At 56.7% G+C, this 24,437-nt stretch overlaps 12 protein-coding genes across 12 annotated transcripts; 6 read left to right on the plus strand and 6 right to left on the minus strand.

Moving 5' to 3' along the window:
• Positions 1 to 583: 583 nt before the first annotated feature.
• Positions 584 to 1,009, minus strand: B0I36DRAFT_358400 (uncharacterized protein; the record flags this gene model as incomplete). The annotated part of the gene is made up of 1 exon (XM_046157961.1): positions 584 to 1,009. The coding sequence occupies one exon, from the start codon at positions 1,007 to 1,009 to the stop codon at positions 584 to 586; it is 426 nt and encodes a 141-aa protein (XP_046019266.1).
• A 1,653-nt stretch (positions 1,010 to 2,662) lies between these two features.
• Positions 2,663 to 3,617, plus strand: B0I36DRAFT_235687 (uncharacterized protein; the record flags this gene model as incomplete). The annotated part of the gene is made up of 3 exons (XM_046149417.1): positions 2,663 to 3,001; positions 3,087 to 3,177; positions 3,304 to 3,617. 3 exons carry the CDS (start codon positions 2,663 to 2,665, stop codon positions 3,615 to 3,617), a joined length of 744 nt encoding a protein of 247 aa, XP_046019267.1.
• Positions 3,618 to 3,914: 297 nt separating this feature from the next.
• On the minus strand, positions 3,915 to 4,958 carry B0I36DRAFT_358402 (uncharacterized protein; the record flags this gene model as incomplete). The annotated part of the gene is made up of 1 exon (XM_046157962.1): positions 3,915 to 4,958. One exon carries the CDS (start codon positions 4,956 to 4,958, stop codon positions 3,915 to 3,917), a length of 1,044 nt encoding a protein of 347 aa, XP_046019268.1.
• Positions 4,959 to 5,452: 494 nt separating this feature from the next.
• On the minus strand, positions 5,453 to 7,163 carry B0I36DRAFT_282005 (family 1 glycoside hydrolase; the record flags this gene model as incomplete). The annotated part of the gene is made up of 3 exons (XM_046151499.1): positions 5,453 to 6,205; positions 6,281 to 6,573; positions 6,636 to 7,163. The coding sequence occupies 3 exons, from the start codon at positions 7,161 to 7,163 to the stop codon at positions 5,566 to 5,568; spliced, it is 1,461 nt and encodes a 486-aa protein (XP_046019269.1). The 3' UTR covers positions 5,453 to 5,565.
• A 530-nt stretch (positions 7,164 to 7,693) lies between these two features.
• Positions 7,694 to 9,444, plus strand: B0I36DRAFT_282006 (general substrate transporter; the record flags this gene model as incomplete). Its single annotated transcript, XM_046151500.1, has 2 exons — positions 7,694 to 7,845; positions 7,930 to 9,444. 2 exons carry the CDS (start codon positions 7,694 to 7,696, stop codon positions 9,317 to 9,319), a joined length of 1,542 nt encoding a protein of 513 aa, XP_046019270.1. The 3' UTR covers positions 9,320 to 9,444.
• On the minus strand, positions 9,428 to 11,512 carry B0I36DRAFT_312384 (fungal-specific transcription factor domain-containing protein). Its single transcript, XM_046152499.1, has 2 exons — positions 9,765 to 11,512; positions 9,428 to 9,663 (listed from the first exon to the last, which is right to left on the minus strand). Exons 1-2 carry the CDS (start codon positions 11,469 to 11,471, stop codon positions 9,490 to 9,492), a joined length of 1,881 nt encoding a protein of 626 aa, XP_046019271.1. The 5' UTR covers positions 11,472 to 11,512; the 3' UTR covers positions 9,428 to 9,489.
• Positions 11,513 to 12,184: 672 nt separating this feature from the next.
• On the plus strand, positions 12,185 to 14,208 carry B0I36DRAFT_234202 (putative GPI anchored protein; the record flags this gene model as incomplete). Its single annotated transcript, XM_046149284.1, has 7 exons — positions 12,185 to 12,496; positions 12,561 to 12,811; positions 12,881 to 13,287; positions 13,372 to 13,441; positions 13,499 to 13,770; positions 13,836 to 14,008; positions 14,092 to 14,208. 7 exons carry the CDS (start codon positions 12,185 to 12,187, stop codon positions 14,206 to 14,208), a joined length of 1,602 nt encoding a protein of 533 aa, XP_046019272.1.
• Positions 14,209 to 15,460: 1,252 nt separating this feature from the next.
• On the plus strand, positions 15,461 to 17,411 carry B0I36DRAFT_20619 (RTA1 like protein-domain-containing protein). The gene is made up of 4 exons (XM_046148841.1): positions 15,461 to 15,938; positions 16,000 to 16,513; positions 16,599 to 16,673; positions 16,752 to 17,411. The coding sequence occupies exons 1-4, from the start codon at positions 15,743 to 15,745 to the stop codon at positions 16,942 to 16,944; spliced, it is 978 nt and encodes a 325-aa protein (XP_046019273.1). The 5' UTR covers positions 15,461 to 15,742; the 3' UTR covers positions 16,945 to 17,411.
• Positions 17,412 to 18,542: 1,131 nt separating this feature from the next.
• Positions 18,543 to 19,792, plus strand: B0I36DRAFT_312390 (uncharacterized protein). Its single transcript, XM_046152500.1, has one exon. The coding sequence runs from the start codon at positions 18,647 to 18,649 to the stop codon at positions 19,640 to 19,642; it is 996 nt and encodes a 331-aa protein (XP_046019274.1). The 5' UTR covers positions 18,543 to 18,646; the 3' UTR covers positions 19,643 to 19,792.
• Positions 19,793 to 19,969: 177 nt separating this feature from the next.
• B0I36DRAFT_282017 (uncharacterized protein) lies at positions 19,970 to 21,201 on the plus strand (the record flags this gene model as incomplete). Its single annotated transcript, XM_046151501.1, has 2 exons — positions 19,970 to 20,618; positions 20,901 to 21,201. Exons 1-2 carry the CDS (start codon positions 20,359 to 20,361, stop codon positions 21,199 to 21,201), a joined length of 561 nt encoding a protein of 186 aa, XP_046019275.1. The 5' UTR covers positions 19,970 to 20,358.
• A 188-nt stretch (positions 21,202 to 21,389) lies between these two features.
• B0I36DRAFT_20677 (uncharacterized protein) lies at positions 21,390 to 22,217 on the minus strand. Its single transcript, XM_046148847.1, has one exon. It carries the CDS (start codon positions 22,077 to 22,079, stop codon positions 21,579 to 21,581), a length of 501 nt encoding a protein of 166 aa, XP_046019276.1. The 5' UTR covers positions 22,080 to 22,217; the 3' UTR covers positions 21,390 to 21,578.
• Positions 22,218 to 22,355: 138 nt separating this feature from the next.
• On the minus strand, positions 22,356 to 23,690 carry B0I36DRAFT_344841 (bucentaur or craniofacial development-domain-containing protein; the record flags this gene model as incomplete). Its single annotated transcript, XM_046156302.1, has 1 exon — positions 22,356 to 23,690. The coding sequence occupies one exon, from the start codon at positions 23,688 to 23,690 to the stop codon at positions 22,356 to 22,358; it is 1,335 nt and encodes a 444-aa protein (XP_046019277.1).
• Positions 23,691 to 24,437: the final 747 nt, after the last annotated feature.

Genomic DNA, 24,437 nt, shown 5'->3' on the forward strand with positions numbered 1-24,437 from the left:
TTCATCACCGCGGAGTGACATGAACAGAACTGAACTATGCCTCAAATTGCAGATAACATGAATGCTGGACTTTGTACACCTCGGGACAGTCCACTAAGGAGAAAGACCCCGAGCCTTGTGCGCATATACACAAACCGACGCACCATGTCATGTTGTGATCGTATTTCCGAGCACACATATCTGTACAACCTCCAGCTGAGAAAGTGTGATAAATATCCAACTGTAGGTTCGGGCAAGGATATTCACCGGGTTGGATTTCATCGCATGGTGGGCCCCAATAATGAGTCAACGCAGTCGAGAAGCAAGTAGACCAAGCACGGCCTTGCAAGCCTCCCACGGTGGAAGCCTTCTTGATGTGCTGTCTCATACTAATGTGCGAACACGTACGTCTATTCGAAGGAAGTCTCGCCTGGAGGTGGAGAAGACGCTATTTACTGTCATGTGAGTATATTTGAATCAAAGCCGTCTCCACCGAACCGCATATTGCCATGTCCTTTGCGCTTCCTCCAAGGCCGACAATAGTGATACCGACGAGTGTCGGCGTCATCATGATCCATCATTTCTGTTTGAAAGCGCTCTTCGCTTAGTAGAAGCCAGCAGCCTTGATAACAATGCTGTCCTTGGCGAGCTCGGGCGCATCCCTCTTGTAGTTGCCGGCGGACTTGATGATGATGCTGTCCTTAGCAAGCTCAGGGGCGTCTCGCTTGTAGTTGCCAGCCGACTTGATGATAATGCTGTCCTTGGCAAGCTCGGGAGCGTCCCGCTTGTAAGTGCCAGCAGACTTGATGATAATGCTATCCTTAGCAAGCTCGGGAGCATCACGCTTGTAGTTACCAGCAGACTTGATAATGATGCTGTCCTTGGCGAGCTCGGGAGCGTCACGCTTGTAGTTCCCAGCAGACTTGATGATGATGCTGTCCTTGGCGAGGTTGGTGTACTCCTCGGAGGCAGGGGCGGCAGTGACGCCGATGGCGCTAAGGGCCAGAACCGTGATGGCAGAGACCTTCATTGCGTGCGAAGTAATGCTGAGGTGTGTGGGTTTTGTTGGGTCGCGGATGTTGTACCTGACGGGAGTGGGAGTTGAGCGTGGGCTGACTGTGAATGGGAAGGCAGCAGAACCGACAGCAGCGATCAAATATATGACCGCATCTCACCTCCAAAAGCGCATGCAAGCCCCGCTCAGTATGGTCACTTGACTGGCCCGAGCCGTGGTTGCCGACGCAAGGATGGCGTCTGCGGGACGGGGAGGCTCACCGTACCATTTTACCAGTCGTTGCCCTTGGATAAAGCCCAGTAACGCACACGAGGGGCAAGTCAAGGGGTGCCCAAGTCCGAGAATAGCTGAGGCGGCCAGGGTGGGTTATCCAAGAAGTCTCGGAGCCGGGCAGGAGCCTGCTTGTCCAAGTTCACTCCGCATGTCATGTAGATGGGCACCGGAGAAAGCCACGCGTTACCACTTCCAGATCAGGCAGGTGCCTCATGCACAGCTAGCTGTACGGAGGCATTACTGATCGTCTTGCTCCCCCGTGGCTTCGGGAAGAGTATTCAGGCGTGTTCTGAAGGGCTCGATATAGGCTTTGAGGACGATGGCAACTACGTTGTTAAGCGTGCTCCTCATCAACTATTCCTCTTGACAACGACTGCTGAATTCTGCTGCCACATTCGATAATTTCGTGGCTACGAGGCAGAGCCGTATGATACGAATAAGACGAGGCGGAGATAGAGCACGCGGACCGGGCGCCGTTGTCAAGCTTGGTCAAGCTTTAGCCCCAGCAAGCTAGGCCGGAAACCACAACGGCGTGCAGGGATCGACAGAGCCTCGGGGACCTGGCACGCTTCGGGGACCGCTCTGGAGAACCTTTAACCAAAAAAGGGAGGTGCTTATGTGTACGATGTGAATGGGTGGTCCAATCTTTGCCCCCCGGTGCTGACGCCATCCCTGGAATTTGGACTTGATAGGAGTGTAACCAGGCATATACCTATTCAAGTATTCCTGCGCTGGTGGAGGACATACCCCTGTCAACCATCTCGTATTGGTTTAGACTTGACTATTATCTTGCAGGGGTTGGTACGTAGAGAGAGTCAGCTTTTCCGAGTCTCCTTGTTCCACCGTAGGCCCGCGTGGCAAGACCGGGAGGGCAGGATCGTGCAATTATTCTTGACTGAACTTGCCGGACCATCCCGACCTTTGGCCCTCCGAGGCCACAGACCTCCCGTTCGTTCGCCGTCTCAAGGTTTTGCCTGCATAAGATTCTTGTGAGTAGCGATTCAGCATAATTATCTTCATGTTGGCCTAGCTCATATAGGAGAAGCAACCGTGGCCAAATTTGGTTCTTCGACACCACAGGAGTTTTCTGGTGTTTCGACTCGAGAACTGAACAAGATGTGGCTCAAATCAGTGGCCTACGAGAGTCTGCCTCAGTCAGAAACTTCCATGACGAAGACGCACACATCAAGGTCTATCTTGTCCAGTTTTACTATACGACGAGTGTCATCATGGTCCCCAACCACAATAGTGCTTACGGCGACCAACATATTGACGCTGCTGGCACTCGGAGCCAGTTTGAGGTCAGCTCATGTCACTTCGAATGATGTCTGCGTGCAGAAGCTTTCAACGCCTTGTAAGTACAGTTTCATGGTTGTCCAAGGCCGTCCTGCCCAAATGACGCTGTGTGACCGAGACCCTAACAAACGTGATTGTGCCACAGCCCCGGCTCTAGAGGCTATTCAATATCTCCCTCCGGCTCACTACAAGGCCGAGTTCAGGCAGACGAACCCTTGGCGTGATGGTCCAGGGGAGCACTCCGACCATGTCGACGTTGCGTGGCACAAGATTGAGCTTGGTGCAGGCGGCATCCGGCTAACCGAGGAGGAAGTCCTCGCGTTGAACTACACACATGAGACAATTAATGACCCCGCGCGGCCACTTCATAAAGTGCCTGACGAACACGGTGGAGGGTACCTAGCCATGCTCGAGGTATTCCATCTGCTACACTGCCTAGTGAGTAATCCGGAAGAACTATTTGGCTTAGAAATCAGCAAGCAACAAAACCTCGTGCTGACGGGCAACGAAATCTACTGTATAGAACACTTTGAGAATGGGTCTGTTTTATAACTACGACCATTACAAGAACCTGGACGAAGGCGTCCCTGATGAAAACATCTACACACATTTCGGTACGTCACTTTAACATTTCACAGAGGCAACATCTGACTCTATCCCCATCCACCCGCTCGATCTTGCAAGTAAGCCACGGGATCACTCCACTAACCTTGTGCTCGGCTCGTCCCAAATCCCGACAGACCACTGCATTGACATGCTTCGCCTGCAACTCATGTGCACCGCCGACGTCACACCGGCCCTCTTCTACGATCCCCTCGACAACCCACTGCGAAGGGATGCTCTCCCTGACTGGTCCTCTCAGCATACTTGTCGCAACTTTGACGCTATCTTGGATTGGAACAAGAACGGACCTCGTGCGGTACGGTGGCGCGACGCCGGGGCGAACCCGACCTGGGATCCAACCCTTGAGGGGGCAGACCCGCCGTTCCCACCGGAGAGTCAAGAGGGTGAGGCGGGTGAGGGTCATCATGCCGGTGGTCATCACCATGGCTGAAGGCTCAGATAATGGAAAATTGCGTGAAGGACAGACACATATCTGACCTCGCCTGTAGGCTGTTCTGCTGACAGTGGCAGCACAGTTCCAAAATGAGTTCAAAATACCTTATGCACCGCAGCTTGACGAGACAACAAGCGCCACGGAGAATTAGCTTATCTGAAGAGTCTAAACGTGCAGCCTCACTCATCGTGACTGTGTTGCGGTGGTCACCGTTCCTGGCCTTTCAGCCATATCTGCCAAGATATCCACGGTAACATCGTATCTAGCGCTTTTTGCAAACTCTACCAGGGACCTTTAATCATCCTCATTCGTGGTGCCCGTTTGTCCTACGCTGGGTGTGATGCTAGTGCCGGCATCGGCGCTGTGCTCAAGCAGCCATTCCACGCGCTTAGGCTGATGTTGTGAAATGGCGCTTCGCAGGAGATATTCGAGCGGCGGCGCTGGCAGGGTGCCGTTGGCCACAGGCGCCTGCCAGCGCTCTCGGACGTGTGCCCCTGCGTCCTCCATACCATCAGTGTCCATCGTCTTGTCCGTATCCCCGGACCGGTCCGCCATGTACCGCGCCTTGCACTCCTCCCACAAGAAGTTAAGCCAGAAAACTTCGTCGTCTCTTGTGCCAGCCGCTTGGTCAATTCCACCGCTCGCGGTATCGTCCCCGGTTCTATATGGCCTCCTGTGAACCAAAGACGTGTTGTACAGTGCCTGTCCGTCCAACGGCTCCGCACCATATTGGATCAGCAATCTTGCGAGAGCCTCGGCATGTGGGTGCGATGGCTGGTCAGCCTCCCCTCCACCAATGACACCCGTCAGGGCCGTGAATCCCTTTGCATCGCCTCTGAGTGGGCCGCCGCTGGGGTCCGCGCCTGCCTCTAGGAGAAGCTTTGCAATGACCAATGCCGGCGACGAGTATGTTCCTGCTGATGCTGTGCTGGTCGTCGTGGACAGGGCTGACCCCATGGAGATAGTAGGAGCAGGCTGCCCACTAGGCGACAGGATATTGAGACCAGGCAGTCGCGTGTACGCGAGCCTCATCAGTGGCTGCCATCCATCGAAGGCATGGGACGTGGTTGGTGAGGCTGCGTCGGCCGCGAGAAACTCGCGTACGAGCTCTACATTGTGGGCGACGACAGCAGTGTGGATGCTGTCGCGTGCGATGCTAGGGTCTTCAGCCAGCAGGCGTGCCGCTCTTGCCCAGCGCTCAGGCGAGTCGTGGGGGTGGCCTTCCTGGTCGCTCCATTCTGCGGTCCTCGGGTCGATGCTATAGCGCAGGACGGAAAGGTCGAGAAAGAGCTCGACTTTCTCGGCACGAGTGGTATGTTCAGCAGCAGGGGAAGTCATTGTGCTTTGAAGATGAATGATCTCGGCAACCTGAACTTGCTCAGGGTGATTGCTCATAGTGATACACGGGCGAACGGCTTAAAAGGCCCAAGGACGGAGAACGAACTTAGCGGCTGAATGGAGACCGTGAACGTTTAGGCAGCAGAGCCGTTCGCACTAAATAGATGCACCGCTGATCATTCGTCCTGGAAGGCCACCAGAGTTTATTACGTATTCTCAACGCAAGCATAAGTTCTTTTCCGATGGTCTTAATGAGAAGATGGCATCTCATGCCGTTTTCGTTGGGTCGCTAGCTGCTGAGCGATTTCGAACTGCCTGGCATGCTCTGAAGCATGAGTTATCACAGCACATTTCCCTTAGCGATGAAAGGCTCCCTGTGCACCAGCAAAATTATGAGATCGAGAAATTGGGGTCGGGCCTGTAGGGCGAAAATATTTGCTTCAATTTCTCTGAGTCACCATGTGCATGAAGCTTCAGAGAGATGTGAGACACTTCCAATATTCTGGTTCTATAATCCTGTACTATAGTCAAGGGTTACTGTGGGATAAGTTATGGTTGATTATCGACAAAATAAGTATCTGAACCTCGGCAATCATGTAGGCCCTCCTCAGACCTTGCCGTTAATTGACGAGACCTTGCGCGCATCGACTATTCCTCTGAGCATAGCCGCCGACCTCTTCGGGGTGCGCTCGAGAGTATCATAGTCAGTATACGTCACACCAAATCGAGGGCCATAGCCATCAGACCACTCCAGGTTATCCATCAGAGACCAGGCAAAATAGCCAGCCACAACAGCGCCATCCTGTTGCACAGCATCATTGATGGCCCCGATGTGATCAAGGAAATATTGTTGCCTGTACACATCCTGAACTGACTGTTCTCGGGTCATCTTGTCCTCGCCGGGGCATGGACAGCCATTCTCTGTGACGTAGATTGGCTTGCCATATAGACGGTACACTCGTGCAAGGTGCTTACGGAACAGATCTGGGCAGGACCGTAGCCAGGCCAGGCCGCTCTCCGAGCCGACTGCGTTGCCAGCCTTGTCGGTTTGCAGCTCATCCACGTTGCCGACAAAATCGGTTTCGGGGGCCAGTGTGCTGCGGTGGCGTGCGAACTGCGAGGTGTAGTAGTTCATGCCGTAGAAGTCACACTCGGCTGCCCGCAGCAAGGACATGTCAGCCTCCGAGAATTGCGGGAGGCGTTCTCCCAGCTGGTCTCGCATGCATTGTGGATAGTCTCGCCGCAGACTGTAGAAAACGTCAGCTTGCACTTGATCACGAACTTGTGTTAGAATGAGAACAAGCCAGGAAGATAGTACTGACAAGATCGGATCAGCGAACCAGCCAATGTGAAACTGCATCCGCCTCTCCGCGGCTTTCAAGTCCTTGGGCTCTTTCGGGTCCCAAGGTTCATAGTAGTCGCCGTTCAAGGATATTCCAATCTGCCCTCCCTGAGCTTGTCGGAAGTCGCGGTTATATGCTGCGACTGCACGTGCGTGGCTCATGATGAGCGCCTTGCCGACTGTCCAGGGCTCTGTCGCCGAGTCGCCTTCGCTCGCCTGTGGGTTAACGCCCTGCGATGCCCGACCCGGTGCGTTGATGCCGGTGGCATATCCCTAGAGCGGCCGCCGGAGTTGTCAGATTGGCTCGGAATCGTATTTCGCTATAGGGAACTTACAAATATAGAAACAATCCATGGCTCATTTAGTGTGATCCAGTTCTTGACTCTATCTCCGAAGCGCTCGAAGCACAATCGCGCGTATCCTTCAAAGTCCAGCTGCGACTCCTCTACATCAAGCCAACCTCCATATCTGTCGTGCAAAGCCTGCGGCAGGTCCCAGTGATATAGGGTTGCCCACGGAGTGATGTTTCTCTCCAGGCAGCCATCGATCAGTCTGTTGTAGAAGTCGATGCCAGCCTCGTTCACGGGATCCTGGCGGCCACCCAGCGGGATAATGCGGGACCACGATATGGAGAATCGGTACGCATCAGCGCCGTACTGCTTGAGGAGGTCAAGGTCTTCGTCTAGGCGGTTGTAATGATCGCACGCAATGTCGCCATTGGAATTCTTCGTCCGCGTGGGCGTCTGGTGGCAGAACTCGTCCCAAATAGAGGGACCTCGGCCGTCAGTGGCGACGGCTCCTTCAATCTGGTAGGAGGCTGTTGCGAAGCCCAGCTGGAAGTTCGGTGGCAGTGAGCGAGACATGGTTAAACACTGACCTCTGATCCTGGCACAATACCTTGGACGACGGAAGATGCAATGCAGTTGGAGGTACCAAAGTCGTTGGGAAAAAGGAAATGGTCATACCAAAATGGTCCTGGCTAAGCGAGTCGCTGAACGGGCAAATTGACCATGGACGCCGACGGGCAAACTTGACCACTTTCTTCGGCGAAATGACTGAAGAACTATGCCAGGGGACATGTGGGGGGGATGTCCGCCTCTTTCGTCAGATCGACAGCAGAGGTTTCTCCCATTGGCTACATTTCGCCGAATGTTCCCAGATCCTTGTCGTCTGCCGGTGGACAAGGTTCGCCCGTGGGGTAAGGTTGTGGGGAAGGCAACAAAGGCGGCCAAGTCTGGGGAAGGTTGCAATGTGTGACTTCAGTGAAACCTAGTATATAGATCCGCGTCGATCCTCCGCGGGTTGCAATGACTTACCACGCAAACATCGCAATCACCACTTAATTCGGCTTCCTACTTTCCACCCCTTTCACGTTGACGATTTCGCGCCCACCATGGCTCCACGAGCCGCAGAAGCCACGGCAGACTTGCACTCTGCCATTGACGTCAATTCCATTGCTCCTTTCTGGAGAAGAAAGAATGGAGTCCTCCTGTATTTCTTGCTTACGTCCTCACTCTTTGCCAGCATGGCACTGGGGATCGATGGGTGAGTCGTGCTACCCTGCGGCAGTGACGATGCCAAGTATAGCGAGATGCGTGCGGACTTACTGACCTATTTACCGTTCAACAGGAGTATGACAAATGCACTCCAAACACTACAGAGCTGGCAGGTCGAGTTTGGGCACCCGACAGGCTCAATGCTGGGCCTCTTTGGCGCGTCCAACGCCATTGGAGGAGTCATCCCCTTCATCTTCCTCAGCTGGATCAGTGACGTTGCTGGACGTCGTGTTCCTACTGCCCTCGGCTCCATTGTCATCATAGCCGGTGTTATGGTCCAATTCTTTGCGACATCGCTGAATATGTTCATTGGGGGCAAGATTGTGCTCGGAATCGGCTCCTCACTCATCCAGATGGGCGCGCCGGTGCTTGTTACTGAACTCTCGCACCCCAAGGAACGCGTGCAGGTCACAACGTTCTACAACACTAGTATTGTGCTGGGCTACGTGGTAGGGGCATGGGCTACCTATGGCACAGCCCGAATACCCAACGAGTGGAGTTGGAAGCTTCCTACACTGATCCAGATCGTCCCGAGCGCCTACCAGCTCACCCTCGTTTTCTTCTGCCCCGAGTCGCCTCGATGGCTCATGGCCAAGGGCAAGTCTGAAGAAGCACGGGCCATTCTTGTCAAGTACCACGGCGAGGGCGATATCGACAGCGAGCTTGTCAAGTACGAGTGCGTCGAGATTCAGCAGGCTATCGATAAGGAGGCCGAGGAGAACATGACTTGGAAAGCCTTCTTCTCGTCCAAGGCTAACCTCAAGCGCATCGGCCTGTGCTTCGCTACTGCTCTCTTTAGCCAGAGCTCTGGAAACCTGCTCGTATCCAACTACCTCACTCAGATCCTCAAGGACACGGGCATTACGGAGCAGAAGGACGTCACCCTTGTCAACGGCATGGTGACGCTGTGGCAGTACATCATCGCCATCACGGTGACCGTGCTGATTGACCGCTTCAAGCGCCGCACCTTCTTCCTCGTCGGGTCCGGCGGCGTGCTCGTCGTCTTCATCATGTGGACCATCTCGGCCAAGACGTACCTGGACGGCTCTCTGGCGGCCGGGCGCGCCGTGCTGGTGTGCATCTTCCTCTTCCAGGCCTTCTACACGTGCGCCTGGACGAACCTGGTCGTCACGTACCCGCTCGAGATTGTCACGCTGCAGATGCGCGCCAAGGCGTGGGCCTTCGTCCTGCTGACCATCCAGGTAGCGTCCATCTTTGGCGGGTACGTCAACCCCGTCGCGCTCGAGGCCATCTCGTGGCGGTTCTACATCTACTACTGCGTCTGGGTGGCCTTTATCTTTGTGGTCGTGTACTTCTTCTTCGTCGAGACGGCCGGGCCCAGCCTGGAGGAGCTCACTTACCTGTTCGAGGGTCATGAGGTGAAGCAGAAGATGGCAAAGGAGATCGAGGTGAAAAAGGCAGAGCAGGAGCACGCCTTCCACATCGAGGAAAAGACAGTATGAAACTTGACTATGTTCTACACACGGTTAGTAACACAGTAACATCAAGAGATGGCGGAGGATTGCTTCATAGAAGTATTTGTGCCAGCAGATATGGCAGACATCGCAAGATAGGACAATATTGTGCGCACTTTGGTTGCACGTCACTTTACTATACATTGTCTACACAAGTTCTACACTGCCCAGCCAGAATCGTTCCGCAAGGAATCCGATGCACATGAGTCCAGCCTGGTAAGTAGGTCTAGCAGCACTATGAAGTCCGCCCGCGCACGGGCGGCGATCGGCGAAGACCCGTTGCGATGGATGATCTCGAGAAGGCTGGCGCCAATCAGACGGATCTTTTCGACCTATACATCATACAGGACATCAGTGAGTCGACAGAACACATGGTTCCAGACTTCGCAATCCACGATGGCAAGGCTTTGACACTTGGTCTCGAAAAACTCACATATGGTTCGCCATTGACCTGCAAGGACCAGAATGGCGCTTCCTGGATCACACGAAGCATGTCCCGAGCAATCTCGGTCTTGTGTAGATCAGAGTGGCCCAATTCAGTGACGCCGTATAGTGACGGCAGCATCTCGAGCTTCTGGGCGAGGATCATCCTCAAACAGTGGACCGAGACCTGGAGATTGGCACACTGCACGACGCACTGGTTCGTACGAAGGAAATCGGTCGGGCTTGGAGGCGTGCCGTTCGCGCCACCGCCGGCGGGACCGCTGTCAGTATTCAGTAACGCCAGTGTATATGATTGGAGAGAGGGTGGGATCGTGTCGAGGCAGGTGGCGAAGCGGATGTATAGAGTGTTGAGACGTGCACGCTCTTGATCTGATAACTGCTGCGCCTGTACGTCGAGGGGGAGCTGGATAGGAGCCGGGCTCACGGCGGCTCCGAGGGGCCCATTAAAGCCGGTGTGATTGTTCTTGTCCAGCAGCTGTCGATCTCTGATGAGCCTCAGCTCTAGCAGAATATCAGATGATGTCTGCCACAGACGCAGGTTGGCATTGAAGCCCTCGATAATGGTCTGAGCGTGCCTGTCGGTTGCCGAATCTACCGCGCGAGTTCCGCTGGCAGGCGACAACGCATCGGTCGAAAGGCCGTGATAGGGCTTGGGATAGGCGGTCGTGATACCAGATTCAAAGGAGAACTTGTGGATAGTGATGGGGCGGCTGTTGAGGATTGCCGCGGACTTGTCTCCCATGTAGAGAATCCAGAATGCTCTCCTTCGTAGTTCTGCTTCCAACCCCTCCAAGCCTGTGTATGCGCTTTCTTCATGTAGCTGCATCGCCTGAGCCAGTCTGGCCGCTTCCCCAAAGACCAGCCACGACTGTCCTGGTCTTCCAGCGGCGTGGAGGCAATTCGAGTGGAAGTACCGAATGGCCAGTGAGCTAGCGTTGGGATTGGCCAGGTCCGCTTCCACGTAGTTGTTCAAAGATGCCCGCGAATTGTTGAGAAGAATGTCGCTGACAATGTGGCCTTCGGCAAAGATGTCTTTCGGCAGGAAGAACGCGGCGGCAGCGGAAACAGCGAGAAGCAATGTGAGAGAGGACTCTTGCCAAGGCTCACTGGGACTTGTTGATTGAACCCCAAGACTCGCTGGATCCATGGACGTGAAGGAAGCTAGAGACTGGCGTAGAGTAGCCTCGTGGACGAGTGGTGTCAGGGGATACAGATACTCGAAGAACAAATCAAGTGCCCTCGGGAGCAGCACTGTAACATCTTGGCCGGCATATTGCAGAGCGTTGACCACTAGTTTCCACCGATCCAGCGCCGCTGAAGTTCCCAGCTGGTTCGTGAGGCCGATGCTGACACCGCTCCTTGAGGATGGTGAGTTGACATCGACGATTGGCAACTCTGGGGAGATTTCATGTCTGAATCCAGGAACAATGTTTCTGTCCTGCTGATCTTGCTCGATTGTGTCTGATGGTCCTGGAGCTCTCCAGGCAAGCGACCGCAACGCTGCGGCGGCAGCGGCATCGGCTGAGGGTGATGCTTGACTCACGGCTCCCGGAGAGTTTGCCTGCACGGAAACATGAGAGTCTGAAGGCATGGAAGGGCGAGCCAGTGGTCGCCAGCGAGTGTCAGGTTCATGCTGCGTGCCGCCCAAGCTTGCTCGAGTCCTTCGAGCCTTGGGCCCTCGACGGGCGATGGGCATGTCAAATCGGCATGGCTCATTCGCCTGCAGACAGCCATCACATCGGTCATGGCTAGTTGACAGAGTGAACCTGCACTGTTGACGCGGCCGGTTGGAGTCAGTTACGATTTCATGGGCCATGCACCCCACGAAACGGATGTGGGACTGACCTTGCTCTTGCGGTGACGGCATCGGTCACAAGCTCGGAATGGGCCGCTCGAGTCGGCTGCTGGCGACTGAGCCGACAGACGATGCAGGCGAGTATCCTGGGCGTCTGTCAGTGCTGCCGTGGTCGAGGCCATTGCAGCTGCAGTGACACGGTCCGTCCGACCGCGTGAATGTCCAGAGAGACGGAGAAACTGTTGCTGGCCGCATGATGCGGGCCCGCCTTAGCCGAGTTTCTCCTCCCTCCCCAGCGGGGGCGTCAAGTTGGAGAGTTCAAGGTTTTCGCCGGTCTATTTCGCCGATTCTCCGGGCCCTGTTTAGCTCATCTACTGGCTGACCCTGGATTGGCGGGTCATTGTGCTGCGGAGGCACCCCCAGGCCAAGAAAATCTGGGGAAATGGGAACCAGGGACACGCCCCAAAGCTTGTTGATCATTGCCAGTCCGGGGAAAGAAATGTGTGCATATGAGCTACTCCAATATATATATATATACAGCGCTTGTGATCGTAGCTCTGGCAGTCTCCTTCACTCATGCTCCCCAATTCCTCCTTTTCTGAGAGCCTTGGACAATGTCGCGACTCACGAGTCTCTCCTTCGGCCTCCTGCTAGCTGCGGGCTCTCTGGTTGGCGCTGCCCCAAAGCCAGGGCCCCAGCCATCAAAGCCCCCGCCGACATGTCGCTTCGCACTGAAGACGACACAAGAGCAAGTCCTCAAGGCCACGGATGACTTCATCTGGGACATGCTGTATTGGGAGGGCAAGTTCCACCAAAACAGCGTGGCATACAACTCACTCAATGGAATGACATACGATGGCACCTTGCTTGACTGGACTACGGGGGAGCCGACACAGCTACACACCTTCAGCGCTGCAAGCAAAGAGGTGAGTGTGCGAAAAAGATGGCGGAGTCTTCCCATTCTGAATCTTGCTAACCAGCTGAGTGCAGGCACTAGCTTTCATGCTGTACGCACAGGTCATAAAAGGCTCGAAGGAAGCAGCCCGCTTCCTCTCGCCAGATGACCTGAAAGCTGCCCCGGGCATTGCCAGGTCGATTCTCTCGACAAAGCTGCAGACATATCAGAACTTCAACCAGACATATCCAGGCTTTGGGGGGCATCTTCCCTGGTTCACTTCCGACCAGCAGGATATCGCGCCTACGTATGACTGGGTCAACCGGGTGCCTGGACTCGACAACGGGTAAGTCTCCAGATCAACAAAGGTAATCATATAGATCGCTCTGAACTTGTTGAGCTCACACTACAGCAGTGAACTTCTCTGGGCAATCTACGCGTGCATACAAGCGCTGGAGAAAGCTCCCGGATCCGACAAGACTTCCAAGGAACTTGCTGCTCATTGGCAACTGTGGCTCGACTACGCTGCAAAGACCGCGCCCAAGGTCTTCTACCAGGGCGACGGCAAGGTGTGCGCCGTGGTGGCCATCAAGGACCAGAGCCTGCCCCTCGACCACCCGGACCAGTCGTACTCTTGCGAAAGCCCGACGTCTTTGCTGGACGACCCGTACGAGGGAGAGACTCTGGCCTACTTCCTGCAGCTGTATACTGATCTGCCGGCCAAGGAGAAGGATGCGATCTGGACGTATAAGCGGTCCGCCGGCAAACTCGCCAAGGTCGAGTATTCCCAGGGTGGTGTTGGCCCAATCACTGTCCGGAAAGGTGCGTATGGCTAATTGCATCCATTTTGAACGGGTCAAATCTGGTCTAAGATTCGCGGATGGATGATATGCTAACATCCTTCAGGATTTTGGTTCTCCTCTCACGAGGTTTGGAACCAGCTCGAGCTGCCTTATTTCGATGTAGACATAGTGAAGTATGCACACCTGGTTGAGAGGACAGTACGAGTGAAATAGCTGACACGGCTGCTCAGGAGAGTCTTCATGAACGGCGAGCGCGTGCGTACGTGCAACAGTGTCGTCACCAACACTCCCGGCCTCTACGCCTCGGTCAACAACTCGACTGATCCCGCCACGGGCGAGATCCAGGGGTACATCTCGCCGGCTGGCATACCGTCCATCTCGTGGCAGACCGACTCATACCTGGACGTCGTAACGCCGTACGGGGCCTTCCCTGTCATGATGTTTGACAAGGCCGTTGGACTTGCTTGGTGGCGAAACATGGTCGTGGCTAAGAAAATGCAGAGTGCGTCAACGCGGGAGGTGGATCCCAGTCAGTCCGAGCTCTGAAAAACTGACATGTTCTTACAGACAAGTACGGCAGCACGGAAGGTGCTCGCATTGATGGCACGGGAGTTTCGGCAATCGTGACCTGGGACAGCAAGGTGCTCACGGTCGTCTCCCTTCTTGGCGGAGTGACTGATCTTGTCCGTGACAAGATGAAGGCCGAGAACGTGTATCAAGACTTTTTGAGGATCACCAAGGTAAGTCTCAATACACCCCAATCACATGCACTTGTTGACGTGCTTCTTGCTTCATTTCATTCCTGCTGACAAGTGGCAGGAAGACCGAGTACGGGAGGATCTTTGACGGGCCGCTGGAAGGCGAAAATGTCAAGCTGTGCTTGCCGAAAATCAGCATACCGGATGCCGAGCTGGAGGATTTCACGAGCTGTTCTGCATAAAAGTGTAAGCAGGGAGACGCCGCAAACCTTTCGTCGTTTAGAGTCAGAACATGTAGAGTACAGATAGCCCGACCTTGTCCAGACGGTGGGGGCTGTGCGCTGCACCACACAGTGCTTTTCAACCTCCAAAGATAAACCTGTCATTCTAGAGAAACGCGAAGCCGTGTAAACGCTGGTCTGATAGCAAACATGGTAGTTATAGTGGCAAGCAAAGATACCAGTCGAGAAAGCAAAAATAAACGTGGTAAAAGTACAGATATAGCAATCCGAGCTGTGGTTGCGCTTGTCCTATCTCGGAAGTGGTACCATGGCTGTCAGACTTTGGTCATGCTCGGGCGCGGCCCGTGTTTTGCAAGGGCCCATCAGCATGCAGCAGTACTGTTCAAGTCCACGGTACACTCCCCGGCTTGCAAGGTCAAGCATCATCCCGCGCAGAGTCTGGTTATTGTCAGTCGGCTTTGAGTTGATGTGTCCAGACTTCCGATGCTAAATGTCTCAGAGGTTGTTGTGTTCGATGCCTGGTGTCCAATATGAGACGGTACAGTGTGTTGCGGGGTGAGACGAAACCCACGGGGCGCTGTGCAGAGCGAGCCATTTTGCGGCGCGAGCACAGGTTTGTGGTGCACACCACTTCTCTGGGAGCCAAGCCGGGCTTATCTTACTGACAGGCAGAGGCACTCCGGTCAGCGGTTAAAGGCCTGACGGAAACACCCACGCATATTCATATGTCAGCCGCACCACCCACAAGTGCAGTGCAAGGACGACTCCCCTCGCTCTATTATCTCTAGCGTGGGCTGCTGTTTCCGTCGGGTTCGCAAAGCCTGTAAGATCTGATGTTACGGCAGGCCATGTACCCCGGCACAAGTCCCGTGTTCTCGAAGCGAGGGTAAGTAAGTGATCGTCGCAGCGAAGAATTTGGATTCCGGACGGACGCACAGGGCCTCGGGAACCCGACGATCCGGGTGCTAGGCGAGCTAGGCACTCGGGAATGCACCTGCTCTTGCGCGATCTGGGTTCCCTGTCCGGCCTAGAACAAGCTTGGCAAGGGACCCATGGGCTTATCCATCTCGCTTTTGGCTCCACTCACAACGGTGCAGAGCCAGGGCCGAGCAACCGAATCCGAGGTCCGATGGCGCGGCCCGCCCAATGCGAGCCCACCGGCCAATGAGCAAAGGCCCAGGCCGAGATGGCTCGTTCCGAAGGCCCCAGTGTTGTTCCCGCCAAGGGTCGAATTGCGAAGTCAACCCATTATGCCCTGGGCTGCCCCCGTCGTGGTGGCAGCACCATGGGCCAGGTTGCTGACTTATTGTGCCAAAGATGGCAACCAAGGCCCATTTTACCCGTTTCCCGACACCCATGATGGCTTTCTCTCCTCTCCAGAACCGCCTACCTCCAGCAACTCGCGACGACAAGTAGGAAGCACCGCCCAGCCGCCGTCTCTGTGCCCTCCCTCTCCCGTCAAACACTTCGAAGTTGTCAACCTTGACCAACAGACGAGACGCCCGGACGACACTTTGACAACCCCGTCGTCACGATGAGCTGCACGGAAGTCAGCATCTATTGCCCCGTCGAGCGGACAGTGTTGGGCTACTACCCGAACCTCGGAGCCAATGCCTTCCTCGCCGCAGGCTTTGGTGCTTGCATCATCGGCCTCGTTGCCACATGTGTGATGAAGAGGACTTGGGGCTACTCTTCCGCCCTCACAGCTGGCTGTATTCTTGAGTTTGCAGGTTAGTCAGTCCCGGTGATGTCCTGAGCCTCGGATCTGCGTATGCTGACGCTGCCATGCAGGATATGTCGCCCGCACACAACTGCACTACAACCCTTGGAACCAGGATGCCTTCAAGACACAGATCTGCGCCATTGTGCTGGGCCCGACTCTCATCTGCGTCTCCATATACCTGACGCTCAAGCACGTCGTGCTGTCCGTCAACCCCGAGCTGTCCCGGATCAAGCCTCGCCTGTACCCGCTCATCTTCGTCCCCGCCGACGTCTCGTGCCTTATCCTGCAGGCCATCGGCGGCGGTCTCGCTGCGGCTGCCGGTCGCAACACGCCCAAGCTTCTCAACGCCGGCAACAACGTCATCATTACCGGCATCGCCCTCCAGGCCGCGCTTCTCGGCGTCTTTGGCGTCCTCTGCACGGACTACTTCCTGCGGTGCCGCAAGTGGATTGCCGCCCACGAGAACGACACGAGCGAGGAGGCTCTTGCTATGCTGGCGGGGTGGAAGGACAAGAAGTTCCGGATGTTTGTGTACGCGGTGTCTGGCGCGTACTTTGCCATCCTCATCCGTTGCATCTACCGGTGAGTACTATATCCTTTTCTCCAAGTAACGGATTATGCCAGGAAGAGGATGGACGGCTAATTTGTGTGTGTGTGTGCTGGTTAGTATTGCCGAGATGGCCGGCGGCTGGGGCAACCATATCATGCAGGACGAGCCATCGTTTATTGTGCTCGAGGGATGGTAAGTGCTTCGACTGTTTTGAACAACCTTTGATAAGTTTTGCCGGCGTGGAAGACTGACACGGAACTCACACCACAGCTGCATCCTCGTCGCTGTCGCCCTTCTGACTGTTTTCCCCCCGGGTTTCCTGTTCCCGGCCATGGCTGAGCGCGAGCGGGCCCGGTTCCAGAAGAAGTCGAAGCAGAGCAAGGCTGCCACCGGCGAGGCCACCACGTCTGGTGACGAGTCTGCGTCGACCAAGGACGAGAAGGCTGCCAATGCTGCCGTCTAGAACAGAGACATGCATGCAGTGGACAGATTGTGGGATCAGGAAAATTCCACGTGGATAGATGCATAGATTCGGTAGTGTCGGACTCTTGCTTTCCAGCGTAGCATGCTGCGGCACAGACAGGACTGGTGGCCACATCACATCTCTTACAGATTTCATATTAGCAACAGCCAGACTTTGAGCACATACTTTAGACAGGAAGGCGCCATTGCGCGTCCTTGCCATTTCCCCATTCGGAGCGCGGCGGCCGTTGTGTCAGTTTGTGTCTTTGATGCGACGAGATCCATCGCCTGCTTTTGAGATCTAGCACTTGCGCCATGCAGTCAGATCTCTCCAGATGGGCTATGTCATCATCTGACTGACGTGATGTCGGAAGTTGCGGAAAGCTTGACCTGGCAAAAAGTGCCGGTCGAGGCGGAGATCTCCAATTGCATTTGTCCGCCTTTCGCGTCCTGAGGCACCAACGTCAGTGGCCCGGCCCACACCCACTGAACAACCGCCTGAGCCGTGCGCCACCTCCTTATCATGACCTCCAGACAGTCCCAACGACATCCCTGTGTGCCAGGCCAGACATATGAAATTGAGTCCTTGGCACGGCGATTCAACACACGATGCCCCAGAATTCCTTCTTCGCGACTGACCTCGCATCACACCAAAACATGTCAACTTGGCTGTGGGCGTCGGCTCCGAGGCGCAAACGACAGTTGTAAAGGCCATGGACGACCACCACCGTCAGTTTGACCGTCTCGCCATCCGCCGCCGCCCGGTCGGGGCCACTACGCCACAGCAGCGGCCGGCACCCCCTAGACCCGGTGAGGATGCCGTTGAGGACTTGCTCGACGACTACTTTGCACTGCCCGTAGCCGCGCCGGTAGCGGTACACACCGCCAGGCATGAAAAGACAGCAGATCCCCGGGGCCAACTGAGCGTGGACACGCATGTTTACCCTCCGGTGCTCAGGCCGGCACGGTCCCCCGTTGTCATCGACAGCCCGGCTGAGCTCTCATCGCCGACGCCTCCTCTGGGACCACCACCAGCCTACTCTCCTGGGCTGACACCAGAGACTCCCAGGCACCTTGCGCCGGTGACCCCAGACACCCCTGCCCTGGATGCTTCCTCGCCATCGCAGCTGGCCAAGCCTTTCTGGAAAACCGCTATTGATGAGACAATCTACTTTGCCGGCGGCCTCATCTCACATCCAGCCGAGTCGACGCGGCACTACACTGTCCTTCGTCACTCGCCAGGCCTCGTCTACTACAAAGGACCCTCGACCAGAGTCGCAATCACCATCTTCTCCGATGACGGACCTCTACCTCCTGGACGGACCCTGTGGCTGCAGCGTAAGGGCTTTTCCGGCAACATGGGGATGGACGCCAGCACCTTCTTCCGTACCGACTCAAGCTGGATAGACGTCACACCGACGGCTCAGGTGCTCCCCTCCGAGATACCACCCGAGGACGAGAGGGCCTGGCAGCGCGACATCAACAAGTTCCTCAAGAAGGCTGCCAACCACAAGCGGCTATCCAAGCACAGGCCCAGCGAGACCTGCGTGATTCGCGTGCCGGCCTCGGCTGCCGATGGGTACATGCGCATCGTGGTGTGCGGCGGCGGCGGCGGCGGCGGCGGCGGGACCGGCAGCAGCACCAAGAAGAAGAAGTCCCTGTGCCCCTCGCCCGTCTTCCGCGTGGCCAGCACATCTCGCGACATGAGCGTCATGCGAGGCGCGAGCCTGCGCACGCTGCCGCTCGAGCTGGGCATGCGGGCTGCCACGGCCATCGGGGAGAAGTACATCACGACCGTGGCCGCGCCCGTGGTTGGCGTGGTGCAGACGGGCGTGAAGCGGGTCGAGCCGATGGTCATGAGCCAGAACCCGCGCGCCATGGCCGCGATCAGAGCCGGTGCGTCAGAGGGGCTCGTGATGGCGGAAGATCGATATGCCCCCATCCGACACGCGACGTGGGACTCTCTGTACGAGACGAGCATTACAGACTCGCCTCCGGAGATGGTGGGCAGTGACGACGGGCCCGAGCACCCCTTCCCGATACACATGCATGGGAAAGTGGCCAAAGGCACGGGGCGAAGCCGCGCCGATACAGGCTTCCCCACGGCGAACCTGGTTGGGGTGCCTGGCAATCTGCTGCTTCGACTCGGGGGGGTGTATGTCGGCTGGGCTGCAGTGTCAGACCAAGGACGATCCTACAGCGAGCGTCGTGACTTGCACAAAGCTATCGTCGTCGTCGGCCCGCCCATGTACGGGCCGGTGCAGGTTGCCGCGAAGAACACGGCAGTCGCCCACCTGATCCAAGAGTCGGGCGATCCGATGCCTGACATGCTGGATGCGAGGATAGACATCATCATCATGGCCCACCTCCGCCCTCTGCTCCCTCGCGACCCGCCGCCCCCGCCGACACGCATCACCGCCGTCATGCGCGAGAACATTTCTGTGGCGATAGCGAGCCTCAGCCGCGACACCTGGCACCACCGCCACCAGAAGCATCTGCTCGAGGCTGCGTCGGTGCGGAACCCGCTGGTCAAGGCGCTCAAGACGCACAAGAGCCTTGGCGACTTTGCGGCGCATGCGAGTGCCGGGCTGCAGAGGAGGGTGGACAGCGTGCCGCTGCACTGGGCGGGGATCCGGACGGAGGGGAGCGAGTTGAAGGACCATACCTATGGGACTGGTGGGTTCTACATCAAGCGTTGAGGTTCTCGGATTGTGGTGGAAGCTTAAGTTCTTGACCTCCGCCCTATCTTGGCGTGATGAATGAATGCTTTGAGGGGCATGTGCGAGCCGGAGCAGTGCAGATTGGTATTAATACAGAAGAGATACATGCATGCCTGCGAGAGATATAATACTCATGGCTCTGCATAGCTCCACGACTGGAGCCCAGAGTCTGGGTGCTTGACACATGATTTGACTCGGTTGAGGAGTTGAGGACCCTAGCATTTCCGGGGTGGGGCGGCCCCGGACCCCAGGGGATCGCTCAGACCCGCGTGCGGAACGCCCCGCTCAGGCGCCGCATGGATGCATGGACGACCCTCCAGGGCTCTGGCTTGGCTTGGGACAACGTACTTGCGTAGCTGACAGCTCTTGGAGGGCTTGATCTTTCTTCTGTGCAACCTCAGTATTTCCGACTTCGACACAGATACAGCTCAACCAAGAGACTGGCTTGCTCAGTTGCCGTCAAGACTCGAGCCAAGAATCCTCAGCCGATCCTTCCTGTACCTATCGCCAATCCTCGCTGTCAACCAACACAAATTCAATCGCGGCGACACTGCGGCTCAGCGACTCCAGGCAGTCGTGTGTGTTGTGCAGCCAAGCACGACGGCAAACAAAGGACGAAAGCGAATAGAGGCACTACCACTTCTAGAAAAGTCTCATCAAAACGAGAGAAGTGACAGGCAGCTTTCTCCGTGACAATGCCCCTCCACCACAACCCAATGGCCCGAGCCACCATCGCGGCAACCCTGCTCGGCACGACGTCAAACATCATCGCGCAGCTGCTCCAGGCACACAACAACAGCAGGGAATCCTCATCCTCTTCATCGACATCGACAACGTCGTCTTCGGCCAAGTACAGCCTCGACGTCATCCAGATCGTCCGCTTCGCGTTCGTCGTCTTCCTCACCACCCCACCAAACTATCTCTGGCAGGCCCTCCTCGAGCGCCTGTTCCCCGCGTACGGGCCCAGCCCGGGCGGCAGCAGTAGCCACGCGGAAAAGCGAGGTGGCGGCGGCGGCGGCGACACAGGACTGCCATCGTCAAAGCTCCACAACAAGAAGAGGACGAGCTCCAACGCAGGGATGCAGCTGCTCGACCTCGAGAAGCAGGTTCACTCCATGACCCCGCCTCAATCATCATCATCATCATCACTATCGCCCTCGCCATCCCCACCCAGCTCGCCGACCGCAAGAGATGGCGGCGCACGCGGACACCAGGGCAGGACGAGGACGAGGAGCAGAAAACTAAACTGGACCAACACCCTAACCAAATGGTTCATCGACTGCATCACCCTCGGCGCGCTCTTCAACACCCTCGCCTTCTTCATCCTCACGGGCCTGCTCAAGAACCAGCCCCTGAGCCAGATCGCCCACACCGTCCGCACCGAGACCATGCCCCTCATCGTGGCGGGTTATCGGGTCTGGCCGTTTGCCTCGATCATCAGCTTCACCGTCGTGCCCGTCGAGAAGAGGGTCGTGTTTCTCAATTTTGTGGGCCTGCTCTGGGGGGTTTACATGTCGTTTGTCGCCGCGAGGGTCTGATTGAGAGAGTGTTTGGGGTTGTGACTTTGTTTGCGAAACGGGCCCTCTGTAGGTTCGGGCAATATGTAGTAACCAATATGGCGCACCCGGATAAGATATATATGCAAAACCTCTAGGCTAGGAAACGCACATCAATTTGAAACACGAGCGGTACATCGCGTCCAACCTCTTTCTCTGGGTAAGCACTCAATCTGCGTGATGGCATGGACTTATTTTAGCATTCTCCAGGCCATTGCCAAGTTTTGAGTCGGCTTGCTCCTCGACCAGCTGCCATCATGTCCTACTTCAGTGCCTTGCAATGAGCAGCTTTACTGGAAGCAGCCATGGCCACTACAATATCTGCCTGGACTCCTCCACAACGGGCTCATACATGACCCTCAGCTAACCATTCCAGTAACTCGGCCGGCTCCACCAGGGCATTTGTGTTTCTGGTTGGTGGAACGATCGGCCCATGTCTTGTACAGTCGCAATTCCAACAATACACCGCTCATCCGAGGGGTGTTGTGACTCTTCTCTGGACGACGACAAAGCTGGATGGCTTCTGGAACGCCTGAGAAGCCAGTAATTTGCTCTGTGTCCTTGAAGTACAAATGAGGCCCGACACTGACGATCCCACTTTCACAGGCTCCCCCTGGCGGTCCCCTTGGTCCGAAGGAGGTCTTCGTGGAAGCCATGTCGAGACTCTTTACCGACTGAGGTAAGTCCTTTTTGGCCATTGGCATGCCAGAAGTATCTTCGTAGCAAGGTGCTTCAAAATCTGCCGAGAAGACCGGAGCAGGCTTGCGAGCTGTATGCTGTTCGCAGCGAGGAAATCTCGAGGAGGCTGAGCTGGGCGCGGTCAATGTGCGCGCCAAACCATATGCTCGACTGCCTAGCATCTGCCACTTCGCTCAGCAGCGCAGCCGTGTTCGATATCTGGATCCGCTTAGGACGGTGAGTCGTGCGAGCCAAAGTGCGTCAATGTCACCATCGATGGACTGTGGTCGTGAAGTCGGGCTGGCAGTGTGCCTGATTGGGGCTGATGAGTTTTCTCCGTCCTGACACGAAGAACCTTGCTCCCACCAGACAAGCCCATGGCAGAACCCGCGATAAGCGGGATAAAGCCCTCGTCCAGCACAGCAAAGCGCCAGCTCAGAACAGAGATTTTGTTGCCCTCACCCCCTCCCCGCAAGCCTCGCTCTCCTCGCCTCGTCCTCGCGGTTCGCCTCAACACGGCTGAGGAAGTCCTGGCGGTGCGCATACGACTCCTTGGACCGGCCCGCGAGCTCCAGCTCGTCCTTGATGCCCTCCTTGTCGACGAAGCCGGCCCAGTCCATACGGCTCTTCTCCACGACGTTGAGCTTCTTGGCCTTGCCCTGGCGGAACGCGGCCTCGCGGAGCTGCAGCGTCGCGCTGAGGCCCAGGTTCAGGTCGGACCTCTGCAAGCTTGACGGGTCCGCGATGACGGGCTCAAAGATGGAGCGGAACGCCTTGCGCGGTCTTCGCAGCGAGGCCTCCTCGTCCGCATTGGCCGCGGCGCCATTGTCTCCATCAGAGGCAGAAGTGCTCGTCGTGAGGGCTATGTACTCGGCCGACTTTGGGTCCAGCGAGGCAATGTACAGCTTGGCCTCGGCCGAGTCGCGCGCCACGAGCTTCTCCTCGGTGTGCACCTTGCCGGCAAAGTTGTATGTGCGCTTGATCTTGATCATGGCGAGCGCGTCGCTCCCACCGCCAGCGCTCGTCTGCATTTTGCTCTTCGTCTTGTCTCCCGTGGTCATGTCCACGTCTCCGTCCGCGGACCCCGTGCCAGGCTCCTGGTTCTCCTTATCAGCTCCTGCCGCACTGCTGCTGCTGTCCGCCGCCACAGCCCCAGAGACGCGATCATGCCCGCTCTCCTTGCCCGGCAGCACCGACCCGGCGCTCATCTGCGCCCACAGATCGTCGACGTTGATCGTGACGGGTCCCGACGGGACGACTCCGCGGTCCCGGCGCTCCGCCTTTTCCGCGGCGCGCATGCTGCGCGTCTTGATCAGCCCGCCCTCCACTCCTCCCTCATCTTCGTCTTCGTCGTCTTCGTCCCCCTGGTCCCCGCCGCGCTGGGTCTTATTCTTCTTCTTCTTGTTCCTGCTCAGCTTCTTCTGGCCCTTTTGTATGATCGCCTCGTCGCCAGAGTTCTCAAAGCCGTCGTCATTGTCTTGACCGTGCTCGCGCTTTCGACCCTTCGCTGCTGCTGCTCCTGCTGATGAGCTTGTGGTCGCGGCCGCTGCGGCGGCGGCCGCGGTAGCAGCAGTGTCTTGCAAGCTCCCAAGGGCGGGTTTTGAGTCACTGCCCGTGCCATTACCATCGCCATCATTGCTGTCGTCGCTGTCGTCGTCGTCGTCGCTCGAACCACCATCCTGATCGGCACCGCCGCCGTGCGCAGCATCATCACCGTCGTCCGGCGCAAAGTCCGAGTCCTGGTCGGACGCGTAGTCCTCGTCGTCGTCGAGGAGCATTGAGTCGCCGGCCATCGTTTCTGCTGGGGAAGGGGAAGGAGAATGTCTGTCGCGATGCTGGTGTGTTGCGGTAGGAGTGTGTGTGTGTGTGTGTGTGTGTGTGTGTGTGTGTGTGTGTGTGTGTGTGGTTGGGTGGGTGTGATGACGACGGTGCGCAGGCGCGCGCTCTTCCCTACTCGGGAACGTCGCTCTGGGTGTATGCTGTCGTCGCGTTGCCGGGCCTCGATGTGTGGCTTCTCTCTTCTGCCTCGTGGCTCATATAGAACGAGACGGGAGTTTCTTTTCGGGTTGGTTCGTAGAATTGACGTGCTGAGCGCAGTTAGAGCAAGACGACGATGTTGACGTCGCGGAATTGGGAAAAAAAGATGACATGCATGGATGGGCCGCTCGTTGCCTGGGGGGGGAAACGTGGTGGAGCTGCACCTCCCTTCGCAGGGGTGTGCTGGCCTGGCCCCGGCACGTAAAGCGTAACTGTGGTACCCGTACCTGGCGGCGGCTCGCAGCCTAGCGCATGCTGGGCCCGCTCTGGGGGTTGCTGGTACGCAGGAGGGCATGGTAGGCTACAGTGGCGCATGACACCGCCTGGAAGCCTGCGCGCCAAGAGTTGTCTAATGGTGATCACGAGTTGAGGCAGCCTAGCGCTGGGCGAGGGCCTGGTGGCAACGTACGGCTGCATGGCTAGCTGCGGCACTTGTCGATTCTTCACTTGATATTACTAACGGACGGATGGACTGGTCACTTCAAGCCTCGTGAGGGAACAAT

The sequence above is a fragment of the Microdochium trichocladiopsis genome (assembly GCF_020744255.1).
Source record: "Microdochium trichocladiopsis strain MPI-CAGE-CH-0230 chromosome Unknown B0I36scaffold_1, whole genome shotgun sequence".
In the NCBI taxonomy this organism is placed as follows: domain Eukaryota; kingdom Fungi; phylum Ascomycota; class Sordariomycetes; order Xylariales; family Microdochiaceae; genus Microdochium; species Microdochium trichocladiopsis.

Coding starts and splice junctions, on each gene's coding strand:
- B0I36DRAFT_312390 (XM_046152500.1), top strand. CDS start 18,647: ATGAGCGTCATGCGAGGCGCGAGCCTGCGCACGCTGCCGCTCGAGCTG.
- B0I36DRAFT_20619 (XM_046148841.1), top strand. CDS start 15,743: ATGAGCTGCACGGAAGTCAGCATCTATTGCCCCGTCGAGCGGACAGTG. Junction 16,514..16,598: donor CTCATCCGTTGCATCTACCG/GTGAGTACTATA, acceptor TGTGCTGGTTAG/TATTGCCGAGATGGCCGGCG. Junction 16,674..16,751: donor TTTATTGTGCTCGAGGGATG/GTAAGTGCTTCG, acceptor CTCACACCACAG/CTGCATCCTCGTCGCTGTCG.
- B0I36DRAFT_20677 (XM_046148847.1), bottom strand. CDS start 22,079: ATGCTAGGCAGTCGAGCATATGGTTTGGCGCGCACATTGACCGCGCCC.
- B0I36DRAFT_312384 (XM_046152499.1), bottom strand. CDS start 11,471: ATGCCCATCGCCCGTCGAGGGCCCAAGGCTCGAAGGACTCGAGCAAGC. Junction 9,664..9,764: donor AGGTCAATGGCGAACCATAT/GTGAGTTTTTCG, acceptor TATGATGTATAG/GTCGAAAAGATCCGTCTGAT.